The sequence below is a fragment of the Bombyx mori genome, chromosome 22, assembly GCF_030269925.1.
Source record: "Bombyx mori chromosome 22, ASM3026992v2".
Classification (NCBI taxonomy): Eukaryota; Metazoa; Arthropoda; class Insecta; order Lepidoptera; family Bombycidae; genus Bombyx; species Bombyx mori.
The window spans coordinates 5696776-5719180 of NC_085128.1; the positions used below are offsets into that span (position 1 = coordinate 5696776).

At 35.5% G+C, this 22405-nt stretch overlaps 1 protein-coding gene across 8 annotated transcripts in view; it reads right to left on the reverse strand.

Annotated features, from left to right (window-relative positions):
• LOC101744528 (GATA-binding factor C) overlaps positions 1-13417 on the reverse strand; it is a 119763-nt gene extending 106346 nt beyond the window's left edge. For 5 of the 8 annotated variants that reach the window (XM_062674885.1, XM_062674884.1, XM_062674883.1 and 2 more), the window contains exons 1-3: positions 13117-13411; positions 6089-6202; positions 191-629 (exon numbers count right to left, since the gene is read on the reverse strand). In XM_062674885.1, the coding sequence (XP_062530869.1) occupies positions 191-437 (247 nt within the window). In that variant the 5' untranslated portion in view covers positions 438-629; positions 6089-6202; positions 13117-13411. Of the gene's footprint in view, positions 1-190; positions 630-6088; positions 6203-13116 lie in introns of all 8 variants that reach the window. The other 3 variants (XM_062674886.1, XM_021351778.3, XM_004931918.5) reach the window with 2 other exon arrangements.
• Between the last annotated feature and the right edge of the window lie 8988 nt (positions 13418-22405).

The following is a 22405-nucleotide window of genomic DNA, read 5'->3' on the forward strand; positions in this document are numbered from 1 at the left end:
GGACCGATTTGCTTAATTCTGACAGTTTCTGTCTTGGAATTAGGGGTTCATTTGAAATACTTAATTGTTATGACATCCATTTCTTGGATTTTTTTAATTAAAATGGCGTATCTTAAACGTACATGAATTATTAGGCAATTAAACACATCCTGTGAAAAGGGATTTAGGTAATAAAATGATAAGAGCTTACCATGCGAACCGACAGCGGCCGAGTAGGGGGCGTGCATCTGCTGATGGTAGTAGCGGGCGCGGCTATGGTGGCCCCCTTCGAGCGGAGAATGGAAGAAGCCGTCTCCATTGGTCTCCGCGTTGACGTCGCCGGCGGCAGGGCTGCCGTTAAGGCGGCTCTCGTACCACCGCTGCTGCAGCGCGCTCGCCCCCGCGCCGCCGCCCTCTCCGCTCATGTCCATGACCGCGGCACCGATCTCACACACCATGCATCGCTTTTATACACACGCACTGTAAGTCCACTCTCCTATCCGCATCTCCAGCAGTCAATAGTTCAGTCCGGGTTCGCTCAATCACTAGACGAAAGCGATCGAGCTCAGTCTTAGCATGTTGCACGGATTTACTTTCAAACCAGCCTCACGTTGCTTTTGTACTACGAAGCGAGTTCATATTGTTCGTACCTGCAATAAAAACATCAGAGTAACTAATTAATTTTAAACAAGTTAACTGATTTAAACAATACATATTAGGTACTAGGTACTCGTCCGCTTCGCTGGGAATTTAAAATTAACATTATTATTTTACACCCCAACAAACATTCTCATCATTAACGCCCCCGCAACTGGTGTAGGGAGTCCAACACTCATATAAATATTAGCCTATCCATTAAGTACATGTATTTTCTACATGGATACCAAGTTTCAAGTTAATCGGATGCATGGTTCAGTAGTTATAACGGAACATCCGTAAAAACCACTGTAAATTTATATATTAGTACAGATACGGTATAGATACGGTAGCTGTTTCTCAACTATTGTCACATTAGGTTACGATACATCAAAGAAATTTTGCCGCTACTTTGTCAAAAAAAGAGACAATCAATTAAGATAATAGCGTTGCGTTATCAGAGACGTCCGCGATATCGATACGCTCCCAATTTGATTAGCTGATAGGGCGCGAACAACACTCGACTCCGCCGCTATGTGCGATAACTGCGCATTAAATGTTCTTAGTCGACGGGAACCGTGATTTTTATTACTACTAAAACCGCTAACATATCTGTGCCTTAAATCTATAGTTAGTAGCTACGATTGTTTGCGTAAACGCAATCAAAGATGTCGTAAAAAACTAGATTCTTGTCTCATCAATGAACTATGGTTATATTGAACAAGCCGAATATAAGTTTATATATCTATTTTCAATGGCGGCGCTCCAAATAAATCAGTCTTATACTATTTGTATACTAATATAAAACATAATTTTAATTCGCTTATTCAAGTTTTAGAACACAAATTTTCATTCAATTTTATATATTCGAGCGATGTCTTTTAACAAACAAAAATAATATATTTAGTGATTTTGGAGCCAAGGATCAAAAGAAACACGAATCGTGACCTTTTTGCTGTTTTTTTTTTTTTATTAAATGTGGCTAACCACGTTTTTGTTGCAACGTTACAAAAATACATTGTTAATGAAAACCTTCCAAACACAATTCGAAGCAAACAAACAAAAATCGATGCATATTTTAATTTAAGATATGTTAATAATAAATACATACTTGATGTTAGAAGGAATGTAGATAAATATTTTTGCTTTGTTACAAAACAATTATTACAATTTTCCGTACATTTATTCAAATTTTGTCGTTTTCTATATAACTTCTTCGGTCTATGAAGTTCTTCATAGCTTAAAAATATCCCAATCGGTCTAGTCGTTCTCAAATTATGCAAAAAAACACTGAAGTAAATTTAAATGCATTGAAATCCGTGTGTGTGCGTACCTATTTGTTACCAAATACAAATTACATTTAAAATAATTTGAATAAGACTTCATTGTTGGTCACTCGTCTGTGTGAAACTGTATGTCCATAGAATATAAATGTTGCATCTGTATTTAATTTAGTACCTACCTATCAATGTCGAACACTGTTATACCTATAACGCTTAATTTAGATCTGCTAACGAAACCATTTTAGTTTTGTTACTAGTTGTAAAGATGTCTGAATAATATTGTAATGATAATGAAAGTACTAATGAAAAAGAATGGAAAACAAAAATAAAACTTTACAATTTTACTATAGATGAACAAATTATTGCGTTATCAAGTCAATATTGAATTAAAGTATTAAATAAAAAATCCTAGAATCACTTTGAAGGTGATTATTTTTTATAATTAAACTGTTGATATGCTAGTGTGTTGCCAAGTTTTATCGAGAATCAATTAATTATAAAATTTTGATAAGATAGCAGGTAAATTCGATGTTGTCGTAAAGATAATATCGATTATCTATCATCATCGATTAATCGGGACTTAGTCTCTTTATGGACAACATTTGATTTTTTTTGTTATCTGTGGAATTATTTGTTTATGAACTTTTAAAATTATTCGAATTTTGAGATTTAATTAGAAATATGTACAGTTTTATGCCTGCCATTTAATTACATAGGTATTATATGTTTACTGCCGTAAGTAAATAAGACTTTAGAGAATCTAAGTTTCGATGGTAATTTAAAGGTATGTGAATGCAACCGTAGCATATTGTGATATCGACCTGTGGATACATAGTATGTGGTCTCTAATAACCTGTTCATCAGATGGTCTGCGAACTCATCACTGTCCAAATAGTTGCAATGTTCTAAATTATACCTACTTTGGCAACGAAATTTTGTTACCTGTACGCCACTACAAAGCAATCTTTTAAAACATTGCGAAATTTACTCATTTATTAAGATATCGAACAATTCGTTGCCTTAAAACGAAAAAAAAGCGACATGTAAAATTCATTCCATAAATTCTTGGTTCCTTAAATTTAATTGAATCTAAATGTTATAATACTAAATGCCCTATATTATGTACTTTAAAAGTGACATGACATTTTCATGGTAAGAAAGATACAATTCTCAATAATCTAAAGAAATACATTCAGAGAAGGGAACAGAAGTACACGAAATGTCTATCTTGACCTTTAAAATTTTCTGTCCCATCTGCAGTTGTCCATTATCAGAGCAGTTTTGAGTAAAAGAGAGCAATTGTTTTTTAATGCCTTCGTAGGCAGACGAGCATACGGCCCACCTAATGGTGAGTGGTTACCGTCGCCCATGGACTTCAGCAATGCCATGGGCAGAGCGAAGCCGCTGCCTGCGTTGATTCCTAAGCACCATAAAGTATCAAATATAATAAGTACATGTAGTTTGAAAACTAACAAAACATGCTCAAATACCGAAACGAATTGGCAGTTAATTTCAAATTTTCTTATCCAGTTGATGCCGGTCTGGATATCTATATATTAATACGTGAAGCAAAAACTTTGTATTCCTTTTTACGAAAATTGCGCGGACGGAGGAGTATAAAATTTTCCACACTTATAGAGAATATAGAGAAGAAGTGCACAATGCTAATATTTTTTTTTAAATAATGCATAAAAGATACATTAAATCAATAAAGAAAACATTACACACACTAGATACCCTGTATTTGACGTCCACACGCATGCATACTATTTATTGTCAAACTTTTGTTTATGACGTCTGTTGTCAAATTGAGAATAGAATATGGTTTGTCTTTGTTAATATTTTTATAGTATAGTCTTGGCGATATTTGTGATTATAGAAGTATAAAATACAATCATAATAGTGTACAAACTTACAATTCCAATAAATTATAGTGGAATTTCGACCACTGCGGGACCTCTAGTTATAGCAAAATAACAAAAATCATTGTATTTTCTTCGGCCTTTGATGCGTGTGTAAATTTTCACTAACGGACTTCTTTGAAATCGATGTAAAATGACATTCGAAGGTTCCATTACATAAAAAAACACATACGGAGCTAATAAGCGAGTGTTAAAAACACGTCTCACAGGAGTGACTGCAACACAATTAGATAAAGGCCCGTTTGCGTCTTGCTTGACGCAAACACACTTGTGACCGGTATCGGCAAAAATGCGTCAAACGATATTAAAGCACGTGTGCTCTTATCACTGGCACGTAGTAAATTTGTACTAAGAAATTTTTACATCAAGTACTGAAGCCCGATCATGCTTCGTGGTTAGCGTCGCTTAATTTTGTTTTTTTATTGCTTAGATGGGTGGACGAGCTCACAGCCCACCTGGTGTTAAGTGGTTACCGGAGCCCGTAGACATCTACAACGTAAATGCGCCACCCACCTTGAGATATAAGTTCTAAGGTCTCAGTATAGTTACAACGGCTGCCCCACCCTTCAAACCGAAACGCATTACTGCTACACGGCAGAAATAGGCAGAGCGGACTCAGAAGAGGTCCTACCACCAGTAAAATAAATGCCTAAATGAAACACGCAGATTTAATAAAGGCTCGCTCGCCATTTATATATAGGCAGTACTAAGTATATTTGTATTACATACGGAAAGTTCTGAGCCAACCATATTTCTGTTACTTTTTTTCCGTATCTATTCGCTGGTAATCTATGAGCGGGTAGGTGAGCTCATGGGCTCAACCTGAGAAAATTTGCCAATACTAGCTCTAGCAAGAGCAGAACTTCGCAGAATCTATTACACTACCGGATCGGAGTCGCGACCCACTGAGAAGATCCGGCGAGAAACCCACTGGGCTATTTTTGAACTACTGATAACAGCCATAAGAAAACTCATCGCACTCGGACGAAATATTTTTGAAATTTTGCGATTCACATGTCATCACCGGTCTATTGGAGCTTAAGGACACTGATCTTTAATATCAATGTGTGTAGTTAACTGTCATAGAAATAGACTTGTGTGACCTGTCACTATAGTTCTACCTTAATCATAGCAAAATAATTAAATAGAGACAAAAATATCTATCGTCTTTCTAAATTTTTCCCGATTGTTGGAATATATTCGTCTTTAAAGCTTAAAAAATAACTTCTGGTGCAGAGTTATTGTGTCCCTGACATTGCTACAGTAATGACGTAGGTGATTATATAACAAATGCCGGGATTTTAGCTAAAAAAGGGTCAAAGGAAATTTTATTGATATTTGTAGAGGACTAAAGAAGTAACCAGTACGAAACATCGCCTTTACTTTTTTTATGAATGAGGAATTACCAGAGCCCAGAGGCCTTTCCGGTTTCACCAAGATAGGTGGGCGAACAAAGGCTCAGCCAGGAGGGGTAGGATTTGCTAACAGCTGAACTCAAGAACAACTGCTTCGCGAATGAATCTACAAATCAGAGCCGCGACCCGCTGAGAAGGTCCGGTGAGAACCTCTGCGGGCTGGTTGGGTTAGGTTGCATGTCGAAGTCTTTGTCGAGTTCAACGAGTACGCGATATCCCTAAGCCTGCTTGCTCTTAGCGTTAGGGTTGAGGCGTCTAATGCAAAAATTATTGGATCTGATGGATCCGTAAGGACGTGATCACCTTTGCATTGAGCTAATAAAGGCAATACTGCAAATTCATTTTCACATACGCGGAATGTATAATTACAATATAAAAATATACGGTACAAATTAATAATAGATATCCGAAGCAACGGCTCATATTTAAGTTTAGAAATTATAAAATTGACGCCATTGTAGACGGACGAGCGTAAGGCCCATCTGATGGGGAGTGTTTACCACCAATGCCAGGGGCAGAGCCAAGCCGCTGCCTACCGCTATAAGTAAAAGCTATACGTCTTAGTTCTATGGTACAATACATCTAACGCATACACGTCGTCATCATCAGTCCCCAGTCGTCCCCTGCTGAACATAGGCCTCTTCTAAACCACACCATTGAACCCGGTCTTCGGCTCTCCTCATCCACCTCTTGCCGTTGGCTAGGTGGTGCTGTGACCTTCGAACGTACACACGATACGAAAAAAATCTCAACAAACAAACGAAATACTAATGACCACGTACATCGAAAGAAAACAACAAAAAAAAACCTAATAAACATTAGTCTAACATAATTTAAAAAAAAGAAACCTCACCAGACGATAATAATACGAAATCTCCTGCGTGATGATCTCGTGATAATATAGTGATGAAACCAGTACAGTCTCTGTGATCTATCACAACCGACGACACCGCTATCTGGCAATCGACTGAAAAAACGGATTTGTAGATAAACTTAAAGAAATCGAACGCTTTATCACAAATTACGTTGATTTCGAATGATTTCCTCGTAATGTCGTATGATAAGCGGGCGATAAGCGGCGCGGCGGTGGCCACAAAACAAAATAATCTTTGTTTTTTACTAATTCGCAGCTTTCAAGGCTTATTGGTTTCCTGGAGACTAATTTTAATTCCATAATATACATTAATATACCTAATTGAAATTCTTAATTAATATTTACCGTTAAAAGGAACCGTGTCTCTGAATACGAAAAATTTCATAAGGTATACACCATACTGGTGGTAGGACCTCTTGGGAGTCCGCGCGGGTAGGTATCACCACCCCGCCTATTTCTGCCGTGAAGCAGTAATGCGCTTCGGTTTGAAGGGCGGGGCAGCCGTTGTAACAATACTGAGATCTTAGAACTTATATCTCAAGATGGGTGGCGCATTTACGTTGTAGATGTCTATGGGCTCCAGTAACCACTTAACACCAGGTGGGCTGTGAGCTCGTCCACCCATCTAAGCAATTTAAAAAAAAGGTATATTCCTGAATCATTTTTTCGAAAACCTTTCAAAAATTCTAAACGTATTGCGTGCATCTATTAATAATATTTTATGACAAATTTGAAAAAAAAAACAGATAAAGTAGTTGAGCTTTAAGATAACAAAATACGGACAGATGTTTCCTCTAAAACTATTTGATTGAAAATATATGTGTTTCATAATATTTTTTTCGGCTTATCGATAGAAATATTCCCGCTTAAATTTACATTATCAAAAGATAGCGATCTCATAATGGTTCTATGTGTATAACTTTTTTAAGTTTTATCTAACGACATATAAAATGCATTAAATAAACACTTACGACACGTACCTATAATCAAAGAAAAACTAAATTTAATTTTAATACGCAATACTATATTTTGTACTCTATTTTATATTGAATTAATGTGTCTTAAAGTTTAATCGAACCACCTCGCAAAAATTACCTAATATGATAAAAAAACACTCTCCAAACATATATTATATGGTACTACAAATAAGGTTTGAAGAAAATGCGGTAAATGTCTATGCCCGCGTATCATTCTTACCAAATTACGATTAGATACATAGATATCCGTGTGTTTGATTTTGTAAGCGATTGCAAATATATTATAATATATTTATCGGATAAGTTCATTTTTTAATAAACCAATCCTAGAAATGTTAGGTTATATTTGTTGACAATTTAAATTCCAACTGACGGTCAGTAATTAAATTATAAATCTTTGTTTTAAGCTATTCAGTAGTCGAAAGCTAGTTACCAGACTTGTTTACCCAACACCAATCATCCGATTGGCCACAATGAAATCAATATCAAACATCGATATGTCGACGTAGGCCTATCGAGTAATATCGTTTGTAAAATCGCGCGCGGTAGTGCAACGACGCGTTATAAATAATCGATATTTGAAAATAAATCGATATAAATGATAAACATTGTGTTTTCACGCCCGACGCCTTATGATCTACGACTCTATAAATATTATTGGGTGAATTGGAATCGATTGTAGCAATGTACATGTGTACATTCTGAATCGATATTGGAGGAGAATCAAAGAAAAAATACTCAATAAAATACGAACAATTTGAAAAAGTTAAAACTTATACGTAATATTGACCAAATAGCCTACTGTTAGTAATAGTATCAATTACTTGACGACTTTTCATGTTATCCCTATTTTAGTATTTTTTTTGGAATTCTCGTAAAAAAATCCGAATTGTCCTTACGTCATTTGAAGGACTAACCATTTCTTAATCATTATGGATATTAAATTTTGAAACTGCACTCAAAAACCCTTTTCGCTTAGTTTGGTATTCACTACTTAGCGCAACAGGATATTAGCTTTATTCCAACTCCAGCACCGAATGTTTGCTTTCGTTATCTTTTGGTACAAAAAACCTTTTTTATAATTCGACGCTTGTAAGGCAAACGTGATTAAGCGACAATAACTGCTTTATACATTAATGATAGGCAATAACCATATTCGATACGCAAAAAAAAATATTTCTAGGTCTATTATAATCATTTCAATCCTACAGCTACTAGCTAGATTCTATTACAACTAGATTCATTAAAATAAATTTTGTTTTCAGGTATTTCAACTTTAAATTAGTCTACTGTAAAGTTCACGCATTGTCGCTTAGTCACGTTTGCCTTTCAAGCGTCAATATGTAAAAAAGTGTTTTTATAATAAAAACTCGGGTATGCTAATATTGTTTACGTATGTTACGTAAATTACATGCTTGTAAATCTCGCTAAACAATTCTAAGTACATTTAATTCGCAATAAAAATGTTTAATTTGATTTTTATATCTGATAATACACGTTTTTAAATTAATTGAGCGATTTCACTGCCCTGACACGCGGTGTCAAGTTACATAGTTTTCAAACAGTACCTATTAAAACTTGTTCAACCACTGATGATCTGTAACTACATAAAAATATACCATTTTATTTTATAAATTTAAATATTTTGAATATTACTTTCACTAAACGATTATAGGTACATAGATGGGTTTTTTTTTTTCTCGATTAAATATAATAATATATTTAAGTGTTAACGCTACACTCCGAATTTCGGGTCGCGTATAAATTGTTATTGACTTATCATATTTCAATACGTTATATTATTTTAACGAAGACAAATGGTTAAGTCTTCAACAATTTTGTAAAACATTTTTTTTTGACACCGAATAATCTAATAATTTAAAATGATTATTTTTTAAAGACACGCGTAGGTATTTGAATTTTAACGTTTCTTTATCAACGAAAGGTCTCTGGTTTAATGGATTATTAAAATAATTTTACTCGATGTTACGAAAATCACAAATCGGGCCGTGAGAAAAAGCTGTTTGTCGTTTTTTTTAAAGGAACCAATAAAAGCGGTAATTACACAAGCGACTTTAAGATAAACTAATTAATACGACACATGGTTTTATCAGCTCTTTTGAGATAACGGAGGCTCCCAATTAGGACAATCGCTTTAAGAACATCTTATGGCCTTAAATAAAAACTTTCAAATGTAAAATCAAATATAAATTATACGATATTATTTTTAGTATGGTTCTAATAGATGAATCATTTTTAGAAGCTTGTTTAGGATTATAATGTTGTGTCAAACTAATAACCTTTTAAAAGATAAAGGTTAATAATTAATACTTCAGTATTTTCCTCGATTTTATTAATTAAAATTAACCTTACTCTTTGTTCACGTCGTCCTTGCAGTCATACATGACCACGAAAACTTTAAAGCACTCGAAAAGCCCGATAGATCCTTGCTAATTAATTGTTTACTGGGAATAACTTTTCAACATCAGATAACATGGCAAATGAATCTACTCGCACTATCGAAGCTCAGTCTATAATTGTAAAATGACGTTCAATTACGTAAAATGGATCATCAAAAAAAATTCTCAGAGAAGCTCACCGTCTAATGGGGAGAAGATTAGAAGATTAGCGGCTACCGGGATAACCTACCCAGGGCAATACTTTTTATTTTTTATTTTTATTGCTTAGATTGGTGTACGAGCTCACAGTCCACCTGGTGTTAAGCGATTAAGTAGTTATTGGAACCCATAGACATCTACAATGCGCCACCCACCTTGAAATATAAGTTCTAAGGTTTTTTTTTAATTGCCCTTGAAAGCAGACGAGCATACGGCCCACCTGATGGTGAGTGGTTACCGTCGCCCATGGACTTCAGCAATGCCAGGGGCAGAACCAAGCCGCTGCCTACCTAAGGTGTCAGTATAGTTACAACGGCTGCCCCACCCTTCAAACCGAAATGCATTATTGCTTCTCGGCAGAAATAGGTAGGGTGGTGGTACCTACCTGTGCGGACTCACGAGACGCCCTACCACCAGTAATACGGTCAGACTCTCAACTGTATAGGGAGTGAATGTTCCACCGTTCAAAGGAGAATACTTCTTCGCGGCATTAATAAGCAGATTAGTTTACTTCTCACTATTATAAGGCTCACAATATACCGTACTACCGAATAAAGTTGTACTTAAGCGGCTTGCCGTGAACCAGTAATGCGTTTCGGTTTGAAGAGGGTAGCAGCCGTTGTAACTATACTTGAGACCCTAGAACTTATATCTCAAGGTGGGTGGCGCATTTACGTCGTAGATTTCTATGGGCTCTAGTAACCACTTAACACCAAGTGGGCTGTGAGCTCGTCCACACACCTAGCAATAAAAAAAACACTTAGATAGTTTTGTGTTGTCGGTCCTAATTGAAAAAACAATTTAAATATTAGGCGGTTAAGCTATTAAATAATCCTAAATCAATGATGGCGAAGTATTTCGAAAATAGAATTCTAAATAAATTGATGAGTGTTTATTTGGGTCAGTTTTCGACTACATAGGCCTAATTTCGTACTTGGCCGACTTTAATTAAGTTCAACTTATATTATTGTAGATTATGCTCGTACCTTAACCCGATTAACTAAATTTGTTTAAAACTACATAATATAATGTACTTCCTTTATACATAAGCGCATAATAATATACAATCCATACCAGCAGAATTAGATAGCAACCGAAATTGTTTTACACAAAGTTCATTAATCTCAAATCCTAATTATTATTATTATTATTAAACATTTACGTGATAATCTAAAATATTCGAGTTTAAATCTAAAATCAAAATAATGTACCAAATTCCGAATTTCCATACGTCATTATTAAGATAAAATCAATCGGATAGTATTTGATAGAAACTAATTAGAATACATTTCTTGCTTACAGTCAAACCCCAGAGATCAAGAAACGGGCATATCTACATATAAATATTTATAAATTGCATGCAATTTGTATATAATTATGAGACTTTATAAGGTAATTATACTCTAATAGATTAACCTATATAAATAAACATCTTACAATAAAACTCAATATTTATGAATGCTGCTTCTTTGTATGAATATATTGACACAAATAAATAAATAAATATAAATATTTACTAAAAATCAAGCTACGTTAACTGGCCCCGTGATAAGTTCGTAAAGAACTTGTGTTACAGGTACCAAATAACGGAAATAAATATAAGATTCTTATTATACACATACATATATTTAATATACATCCATAACCCTGGAAAGACATTTATATTTATCATACAAATATCTTCCCTTGGCGGGATTCGAACCCGCGACCCCCTTGTGTAGTGACCATGTCACTTACCACTACACCAGACGGTCGTTAAACAAACAAAAAAAAGCGAATTACTTAAGAATGTAGACTAACGAATTAATCAGAAGCGGTTGTAACTTTAAAATCGACGGTGCTGTCTTCGAAAACATGGATTATGTTAATTCATTATAAATATGTATTAATTGTAAACAAGAGGCAGGATGGAACGCACATAAGCCGAACCGGAAACGATTAAACACACATACTAAAGTTTATTGTATTTGTTTTATCGATAGAATCGTTTGCGCATCTCGGTCCGCATTCAAATTTCGAACGTGCATCATGGCCGCCTACCGCCAAAAACTGCCGACGAATATTTTGAAAACGAAAGGAGGTAATATTGACAGTGATTGGTCGGCTCGAACGAATTCGAAATTCAAACAAAGAATAAATTTAAAATACGTAACAGACATTACTGATGTTGTTAGCTACAACTGAAGTCAAAGGTTTTTCATATAGAGCATATAATGCTTTTAGAAATGCATCCCAGAATTTATCATCCGATATATAAGAACATTTGAATACAATCGTACATTTAAATATTTATCTTTTAATCTATTTGGGCGGTTGCGAAACTAGACAAAAATCTAAATGCACATTGTTTTGACAGCTTAAAGCTGCTCTTACGAGAAACTTGTTCTGTATAAAAATAAGCTGATTACCTATATATTTTAAGGCTCAAGAGTTTACATTTTAAGTAAGATGTATTTTTTATCATTGCCATAAACAACGTCCAAATTATTTTGTTGTTCTAAAGACTTAAACTCTAAATTATTTGCAACAGTATATTCGTAACAATACATTTTTAGATACAATAATACTCAATAAGTTATTAATAAATTAATATTTATCAGTAAAAATTGCCTACAAATATTTCAATCATCATTAAATAAGGTTATCTAAACCCGTTTATGTCTTTTACACCGTGATAAGATCTTAAATATGAAACATATTTTTTTTTATATATAACCTATTTCACACATTAATTATATGTACAACTTTTAATAAAAACGAAAGAGTTATTCGCGATATTGATTTATCGGAATCGAAAAAAAAATTATAATCGAACATTAAAATTTCGACGAGACGTTTTGAATTTCATTAGCTTACCGATTCATTTATGATTTTTGTTTGATAAATTGTTTGAATCAACAAACATAAAAATTGTGTTATTTTATTTTTATAGCAGATGCAGATATACATATATAGTCGTAGTCCGAACGGCACGCGTCCGATGTTGTGTGCCGTCGGATATGTCCTCTCAATAACTAAGCCCATAAACCGAAACAAAACTGTGTCTGGACATTTTTATTGATATCAAACAAACGTAAAATTCGCATATAATTATAATTCGAATATATTTTCTTTGAAATTTTGAGAAATCGATTTTATGTATCGATCAAAGTACAAGTTTTGAGCTAATCTATCACAAATACAGTACTAAGAAACCTCCGCGCGGGCCGGAGAGTTATATGTTCGCTCGTAAATCAAATTAAAACATTGGACAGCGTATTTTGCTTCACTAATTGAATATTAAAATAATCATTAACATTAATTTAAAGGCTGATTATGGATTCAATTTTCATATGCATCAGACTTGCATTTTTAACGCATGTTCTATAGAGAAAAAAATCGGATACACAAAGAGAATAAAAGCTATCGATACCTTGATTGTCCTCGAAATCTGTGTATCACAATGTCGATCACTATCACTATTTATCACTGTTAATACTGACGGATAATAACACAATTCTATCATCAGCTCCATTCCGTTTGCGTGTCCATTTTAATGTTGAAAACTAAACGTTAAAAATACTAAATTGTATCACAGATCACAGTACGATCAAACAGTACGTGTATACTAAGCGTTGATAACAATAATAATGTGGAAAGCGCAAGCGCAAGTGTAAGTGCGTCGCTACACGTGATCCGACGCGGTTGGGACGCAACCCGACACTAAACTAGTCGTGTGAGTTTTTGTTGTGAGCGCGCGAGATCGGCCCGCCTCGGGCCGGCTCGGCGCGACCAGACCGGCTCGGCCGCTCATTGGTCGGATTCTCGGTAGGCGGACTCGCAATGGGAGTGTTCTCTTTTCAAATTTTCTTGTTCACTTTTTGGGCGGGCGTTTCGTGGTGTGCGTTCAGTCGACGCGCGCGAGCCGCGTGTGATGGATGGTGGAATCGGTGGCGTTCTTACTCTATTTTTATGTTGGTTTATTGAAAAATTCTTGTAATTAACTTTATCAGAAGACGATACCTTCCAAGATTGTCTTTATGTTTAGCGATTGAATGAAACTGCTCAATAGAGATAGGTATTTATTTTTATTGGAACGAATACCAAAAAGTTTGGTATTATGAAAGAAATACTTTAAACAGTATTGATAAATTGATACAAAATAGCAGATTAGCATTAAACAAATAATATTAAGTCGAACCAATCTCATTGAGAAGTATAGCCGGTTATTCGAATCCGTGCTTGCATATTGTGCAATCTTTGCAAATTTCAATTTACTATTAATGTATAATTCTCGTGCTGTAAAGCATTCTTAAATCATTCATTTTCCTTTGATTAATATAGTATGATACATCGTTAAAGGAAATATAAATCATATCAAAGATTTTCCATCATAAGGTGGTAGCTAATAGAAGATGTACTATTCTCGCGAATCCAAATACAGGGTTGTCCCTGTCCACTTAATATTTTTTTAACAGGACACTCTAATTTTAACTGCTTTGTTCTCGGTTTAATAAATGATTACCTTTGGTTTTGAATCTAAAATAATTTTCTTCATCTAAAAGTAAAAATAAAGTAAGATGCCTTACCTGCTGTATCTTTATCTTTTCCAGAATTTCTCTTAATTAAACGGCTGTCAGGAAGAAATCACTTTTAGCGATAATACCGCCTGTTTTACAAATACATCTGTTTGTTGACTGTTTTCTAATGTTAATTGTATTTTGGTGTGCAATAGAGTATGTTCTATATCTCTCTCTCTCTCTCATTTAAATTTATTCAGAACAATAATTAAAATCTAGGTACAAACGAGATTTCGATTGGTACATTTTAAAATTAAATCTTTATATATATATTTCTTCTGTGTGTGTGTTTGTCACTGAACTCCTCCTAAACGGCTGGACCGATTTGAATGGTTTTTTTATATGCTTTTGGTTGGCACCCTTGTTGGTTTAGATTCGCAAATCAGTACGGCAGAGGAAGCTGCAGTCGGTATCTAGGCTATTTGCCTTTCGTAGAAATAATTTATATGGCAAAAAACGTTTGCCGGGTCAGCTAGTATAATATATTTATTTTATTTAAGCTATGTAACAAATGTGTCTACTGTAATAATAGAAAATAAAATAGACAAATGTTTTTTTTATGTTTAAACTAAAGACGATAGGACTATGCCGATGGGGACCGCTACCGGTGACTTTAGACCTAAACCACTTAACGGACAGCGCTTAGGTTAATATTAAAATCACATCTATGAATGAATATAAACCATGGTATTTTTGTATTTTTGGTATTTTATGGTATTTTATGGTATTTTCTTGGGTTTTCGCGAATTCTAAACATAATTGGAACTTTAACGATTTAATCTCCTGTTTTTTTATATTTATACAATACATTGATTCTGTGTGAAATGAAACGTAAAAGTCACGGAAAATATTTTTTTTTTTTTAATAATACACAACAATTAGCGCATGTTTTTAAATATCGACGAATATTGCATCAGTCGGCTGTGAACGCGAAAACTGTAAAGCATCGAAAACGACTGAAATACTATAACGACAATTAAAAATGCGAAAATAAACCGTAAATGTAATTTTAATTATTTGGGCGCCGATTTAAAGATCTATCGATCAGTTTGCGGTAGCATCCACAGAGTATCCAATCACCGTGTACAATCCTTAGTGCTTTTTATATTAAAAGTAAAAATATTATGACATATTATGAGATTCAGTACCTACGAGTGAAAAAAATTTGAGCATTCGGACTTTTGATGCTTAATCAAAAAAATTGGGTGAACCGATTTCGATTAAAAGTTAATTTATATTCATTTTAAGCGACTAGTGCCTGCCTATCTGCTAGTAGCCTATAGGGGCTATTCCAGCCAGCCAGGGCGCGCTCACTATTCTCAACCTGAAAACTTTCTAACACCTGTTCTAGCAAGATTAATGTTTCTCTGAATCTACCACCGGCTCAGAATCGCGACCCATTGCGAAAATCCGGCGAGAAACTCAGTGGGTTAAATATCTGTTATGAATATAAAAGTGTGTTAGCTGATTCATGATTTTACATAACGACGGAACAACAAATTTACTGGTAGCTTACAGATAACCAACACCCGAGAGAAAGGCTTTTAACGGTAGACAGCGGCTTGGCTTTGTCCTTGGCATTGCTGATGTCCACGGGTGACAGTAACCACTCACCATCGGGTAGGCCGTTTGCCCAGAGTGGCAATAAAAAAGCCAACGTTTTCATTATTTCCAATAACAAATAAGAGCGAAACGGTGGAGCACGTCTAGTTAATAAATGAAATGTAATCTAAGACGCAACCCTCCATGATATCACATTCATACATTCTACTGTCATTTTATACATTACGCATTCCAATAATACCATTATACTAGACACAAAATCTACATACTCGTTACGTCGGCTTAGGAAGCAACTTTTGTAGCCCTTTCTGTCACTAGCTAACGCTATGGCAATAATTATTCTATTTTAATATTATTCCAGTAACATATTACGTTACATTTCGTATCTTTAGTAATTATAATCGCAAAACACTTACAGAGCTTTCATGAGCTTAAAAGCCTCACAATTTGCATGTGGCAACAACAAAGGCAATACTCATCGAATGAACCATCGATTCTGTCAAATAGAGCTACGATGTTATTTTTTTTTAAAGTTATACTTCTTTAGGCGCGTTATGAAAAATTGATGAGAGTGAAATTTTACGATGCGCGCGCACCGTGACACAAAACTAACAGAATGAAGTTGCCCACTAAATCGCTCATTACAATACGACCGACATAATTTGGCGAGTCTGAATATAGCCGCAGGTGAAGTTTCCGAACCGTACCGAGAATTACCGAATTTATACGATGTCAAGAAAAGGAATGTCCAATATGCGTTATTATAGTTTTGGAGCTTCGATTTCAACTTACATGTTGTTATTCCATCACCAAGAGAGTTGTTCGTGAACATGTGTCAAGCGCGATTTTTTTGGAAAAACTGATGCTTGTTTGGGGCTTTGAACACTGGTCTCATCGCATCGCTTAAGGCGAGACCACCGGGCGTCTTATATTCTAGGCCACGACTATTATTAATACTGATAGATTATATGCAAACATTAGTGATAGCAGTAGCAGTCAAACCATCACCATAGAAGATCATCAATAAAAATAAAATAAATAAAATAAAATAAAAATCTCATCTTTAGATTAATTTGAAATGATTAATAACATTTAAGCTGTTACATATTCACGATGATTGCAACCAACTATTAAATTAATAAATCTATTCCTAATACATATTTGTATATTTTTAAATATCACCTATGCGACGTTAACAAGATTTCGCAATATTGATTTTTACTTGTGAAGTAGGATTGATGGAAGAATTTCAGTTAAATTATGAAAATAGGTTTGAAGGGGTAGTTAGGTAGGGTAGAGAAAGGGACTGGGTAGGATAAATAGGTAGGTAAACAATATATTTGGTAAACATTATAAACTAAACAAAGAATAAAAATAAATTTATTGCGTTCAATAGGATAGAGTTAGATATTATTCATATTCCCCTTACCTAAGGGGGCTTAAAGCTTAGAATCTAATATCAGTTTCCTGCTCAGTTTCTCGCCAATTTTTCTAAGCGGGTCACAATTGGAAACTGGTAGTAGCTTCACTAGTGAAGCAATTGTTAGGCCATTTTCAAATGGGCTCGAGCAGCTGACCGCAATCCCAAGTAAGAGTACGATTAAAAAAAATGAATTTTTTAAGCACGGATTTTTTTTACGCATCTAAATATTGAACAAAAATATATGTTACATAAAAAATATATGTTTACGAATGAATGGCATTCCAGTAAATTTATAAATTAACATCACTGAAATCTATTTCATTTTGAAAAGTTTGAATGCAGTGTTTTCAAAGTTAAGCAAATAAATTATAGTATTTTTTTTCTCCCGCTTGTCCATTATTCAATAATAGGTTATGTTCTCTTACAATATTAATACGAAACAGGCATTTAATGAAAAATAAATAATCTTAGCGTTCTGTTAGAACCCTATAAATGTAGTTATCGTGCATTCAGCAAAAAAAAGTTTTGTTTTATACGCGATCCTAATTTCATTACACTTATTTGTTTCAGCATTTTTACATAGTTCATTATATTTTCCAAGTTTCAAAAGTCATTCAATAGCCCAAATTAGAAGTCGGTCGGTCAAATAGTGAAGTGTAGTTTGAGTTTTTTTTTAAAAGACGGTCAGGGTCGGGTTGCTACAGCTCGATTAACTCATGCTTACGTAAAACAAAGGATTCCTTATTTAACGCGGCCCCGCCCCGGACACATTGGTTTAAGTCTACAACAGCTGTAAATCTGTCGCAGGCTGTATCTAGCGCCGCGAGTTAATGTCTAATGACCTAACATGAAATACTTCAGTTAACTGAGTTAATGTACCGTATGTTTTAGCGTCTTCCAACGCTCATGTATTTCGTTTATTACTTCAAGTGCTGTTTAATTTGATATTCAGCTTTATGTGTGTATCGTGTCAGAGAATGTGACGTATGATTTAACTTGTTACCGTGAAAGGCAAATGTGTTTATCTCGGCTTATTTGTACTACTATTCGAATGCATCAAAATATAAATATTAGTAGATGATATTTCAAATCTAAAACCGTCGAATAGAACCAGATAAAAAATAGACTTTGAATACAAATTTGAACCCAATTTTACACCGAGCACTCATTACGCATTACGTGTTAAGGTTCTAAATGGTTGAAACCTAGATTCCTCAAACAGGTAGTTAAGCTTTTTCGTCTCTGAACTATGCCATTTGTATTTATGTACACAAATGTCTTGTACAAACACAACATTATCTCAGGATTAATTATTATCATCACACATCATCAGTGCTTGCGCAAATTAGATATCTCAGTACGATATGGTTGACTGTTTCAATAGTGTATCACAAATGAAATTCTCGAATGTTTTAAATCAAAAAATATAAATTATAATCAAAGAAATAATCAGATATTATACACAAAAAGAAGTTTTTGCTTAAGGGTATTTTATAAGGGATTTTATGACCTGGTAACTAAAACCTTTAAGTGATGTCTTATTTTAATTTATATTCTTATTTTTATGAAAAATGATAATATGATGGATGATGGAGATAAATGAAATGAAATGAAGATGATTAATTTGAGACATTAATCAACTGGGATGAAATTAAATGAAATGATCTCAGTAAAATGGTGGTCATTTACTGAGATTTTTTCAGTGGACTTTTTGGAGGATACCGAGAAGTTACGTTCACCGGTTTTGTTTCATTTTCCCACATTTGTGCACTTTCACAGATATTAAACAGTTAATAAACCACCGTTATTACACATTTAAATCTGAAGAAACACTAAATAGACAAAATAAAACAAATCACACAACTTCACTCCTCGCGTTCCCGCCAAAAAGTCTTTGCATATGGGCTCGCAAAAGTGTGACCATTCGTGTATATGTATATGGCTATTATTTGTGGCGTCTACCCAACTCTTGGAGGGAAAGATTATGTCGAGAGGTGAAAGGCTATTTAGTTTGAGCGACATTTTTGCAACATTACAAGAGAGCCATTTAAAGTTGAAGTCGTCGTGGCCTAACGGATAAGACGTCCGGTGCATTCGTGTTGAGCGATGCGCCGGTGTTCGAATCCCAGGCGGGTACCAATTTTTCTAATGAAATACGTACTCAACAAATGTTCACGATTGACTTCCACGGTGAATGAATAACATCGTGTAATAAAAATCAAACCCGCAAAATTATAATTTGTGTAATTACTGGTGGTAGGACCTCTTGTGAGTCCACTAGGATAGGTATCACCACCCTGCCTGTTTCTGCCGTGAAATAGTAATGCGTTTCGGTTTGAAGGGTGGGGCAGCCGTTGTAACTATATTTGAGACCTTTGAGCTTATATCTCAAGGTGGGTGACGCATTTATGTTATAGATGTATCTGGGCTCCAGTAACCACTTAACACCAGGTGGGCTGTGAGCTCGTCCACCCATCTAAGCAATAAAAAAAAGTATCACAACAAAAAAGCTTCTTCAGCTATTTGAATGGAGTAAACTTAATTAAAGCTCAATTAAAAACATCAAACTGTTGATTCTAATACCAAATAAAACGCACCTTTAATTACAAAGATAAATGACGTTTATTAACCGAAATGTCGCTCAAACCAAATATCATATCATGTTAAGTCCTAAAATATCTCGTGCTCAGCAGTACTAAATATTTCTCAGTCCCCCATGACACCCACACGTTTCCTAACCGGGCAACCAGTCTGAATAACATTTAACCCCTTTGAAATGTAAAAGCATTACGGAATGAAAAAACAGTACTTATGTACCCCGCGAGTCAGATAAACCATCTCTCGTACAAAGCGCACAAAGATACAATGCCTCTGAAAGGGTTAAAGAACGCACTTTTAAATTAACCATCCCGAATATCACAACGACATAAAACTCGTAGTCGCCTCAAGCGATTTTCAGATCTAGAAACCAAAGATTTACTTAACACGGCGATGCAAATTTGTGTGCGGGCTGAATGTGATTTAAAATATTTGTTGTGTCGTACGCCTATTTAAAATAGGCCCGTTTACATTTTTCCTTTTCATGTCATTGTCTCTTGCTGGAGAGCGTTTGCAACCGTCACGTTCCAATTTTGAAAAGTGTCGGAACAAAATGGTAGCCGCTTTGTGTAGTTAGTTCCCTGGTGCTTCGGACTGCTTCGAGTTTGGTAATTTACCAGATGCTTGTGCCTTTGATGTTTGATTGTATACACGTACGACATTCGTATTGTAAAAACAATGTGTGCGTTTTATTTTTTTAAGTAACGACAAAACATTAAATTGGATTGGCCTATCAAATGACTAGGTAAACGTCGGTATTATATTTAGTGTCCCAGTTTTTGCGAGTCGTAGATATAATTAAAACTATTTTTACCGCTTAATCTTAGTTTTGTTATTTTCATTACATTATTATATTTACAACAATAAAAATGCTTAACAGTTTTCGTAGTTACAGACGACTTAGACGTCATTCTAATTATTAGTTATTACTTTATTTCCAAGGCACCTTCATTTGTTTTCCAAACGTTCAATAGAACTTAGATCAGCCGCACACGAATTACTCCGAAGCATGATTTGTAATTATTCGTTTCAAATACCGACGTCAGAACAGCGATAGAAGTTACAAGCGAAGTCACAGATACATCCGCCCATCGTTGGCCGGTAACCGAATTGGAACATCACCGCGCGCCGTGTTTACAACTCGACGAAAAAAAAAAAAAAGAAATTATAACAAAGGAGCCGAATTTAAATTCCGATCGAACTTTGACACATGTCTGCCACCATAAACAATGGAAATTCAAATCGTGGATGCGTTCGAAGGTAATGCGATTGTGGTGCATTCGTGATCTACGCTTCTTCATCTATAAATAGGAGCCTTTTCTCTCGCTTTTTCTTTACAGAATCCGAGTCGAGATCGGCCGATAAGCTATCTCGTGTGAGACGGTCTCAATATCCACAGATGGCCTTGCTCTCGTCTAATCTCTGCTCTCGACGTGGATATTTTTGACATTTTTTTTTTGTTAGTGGTTCGTCTTTGAAAAACCTTTGTACCTCTAATAGGGACATTATTTTGACGTGGAGCACGCCGCCGTAATATTGTAAACACTGATTGAGTACTGATAAGTTAGACAATCCGAGTTTTGTCCTTGGACGTTTTTGTAGCGCGAATTTAAGCCTCGAATTGAGTGGTTCGTACAATTACCGAGAACTTCGTGCAGCTGTTTGTTATTCAAAACTATGTTTTATTAAAATATAGTATAATTCAGACACAGACGACTTAAGGAATTTTGATCTTATTTTCGAAGTAACGTAAAGAAATCCCGCTTTGAGTGACGCATTTACGTTGTAGATGTCTATGGTCTCCACTAACCACTTAACCCCAGGTCAGCTGTGAGCTCGTCTACCCATCAATAAAAAAAATAAAAACTCTAATCGACTCAACAACGATGAAAAGCATGGTTTAGATTATGATTACCCATAGACACAACCCCCTAAGTTTCTCATTGGATCTTCTTAGCAGGTCGCGATTCCGATCTATTGGTACATTCAGCGAAGCACCGCTCTTGCTAGGGTCAATGTTAGCAAATCTCTCAGGTCCAACTCATCTACCGGTTCCAGAGTATTTGGAATAGCCCCTTAAGCTATAAGCGATTAGTTTTTATTTATTTATTGTATAGATGAGTGGTCGAGCTCATAGCCCACTTGGTGTTAAGTGGTTACCGGAGCCCATAGACATCTATAACGTAAATGCCAAGTGGAGAGAGCGCTTGCTGGAAGAGCTCGGCTGAACTTCGGCCACTCGTCAGCGCACGCTCGAGGCACTGGTGCCTGTGCTGGAGGCATGGTCGGATGGCGACACGGCGTGCTCTCCTTTCGCCTCAGCCAGGTCCTTTCGGGGCATGGCTGCTTCGGGAGGTATCTGTGGAGAGTCTGCGGAAGGGAGCAACATCCGGGCTGCCACCAGTACGGACACCCGGACGATGACGCTCAGCACGCGCTAGAAGCGTGCCCACGGTGGGAGCACCCGCGGCGAAATCTCATCGCGGTGCTGGGGCAGGACCTCTCTTTGCGAACTGTGGTCGCCCGTATGGTAGAGGACCGGAGTTCGTTGGAGGCCG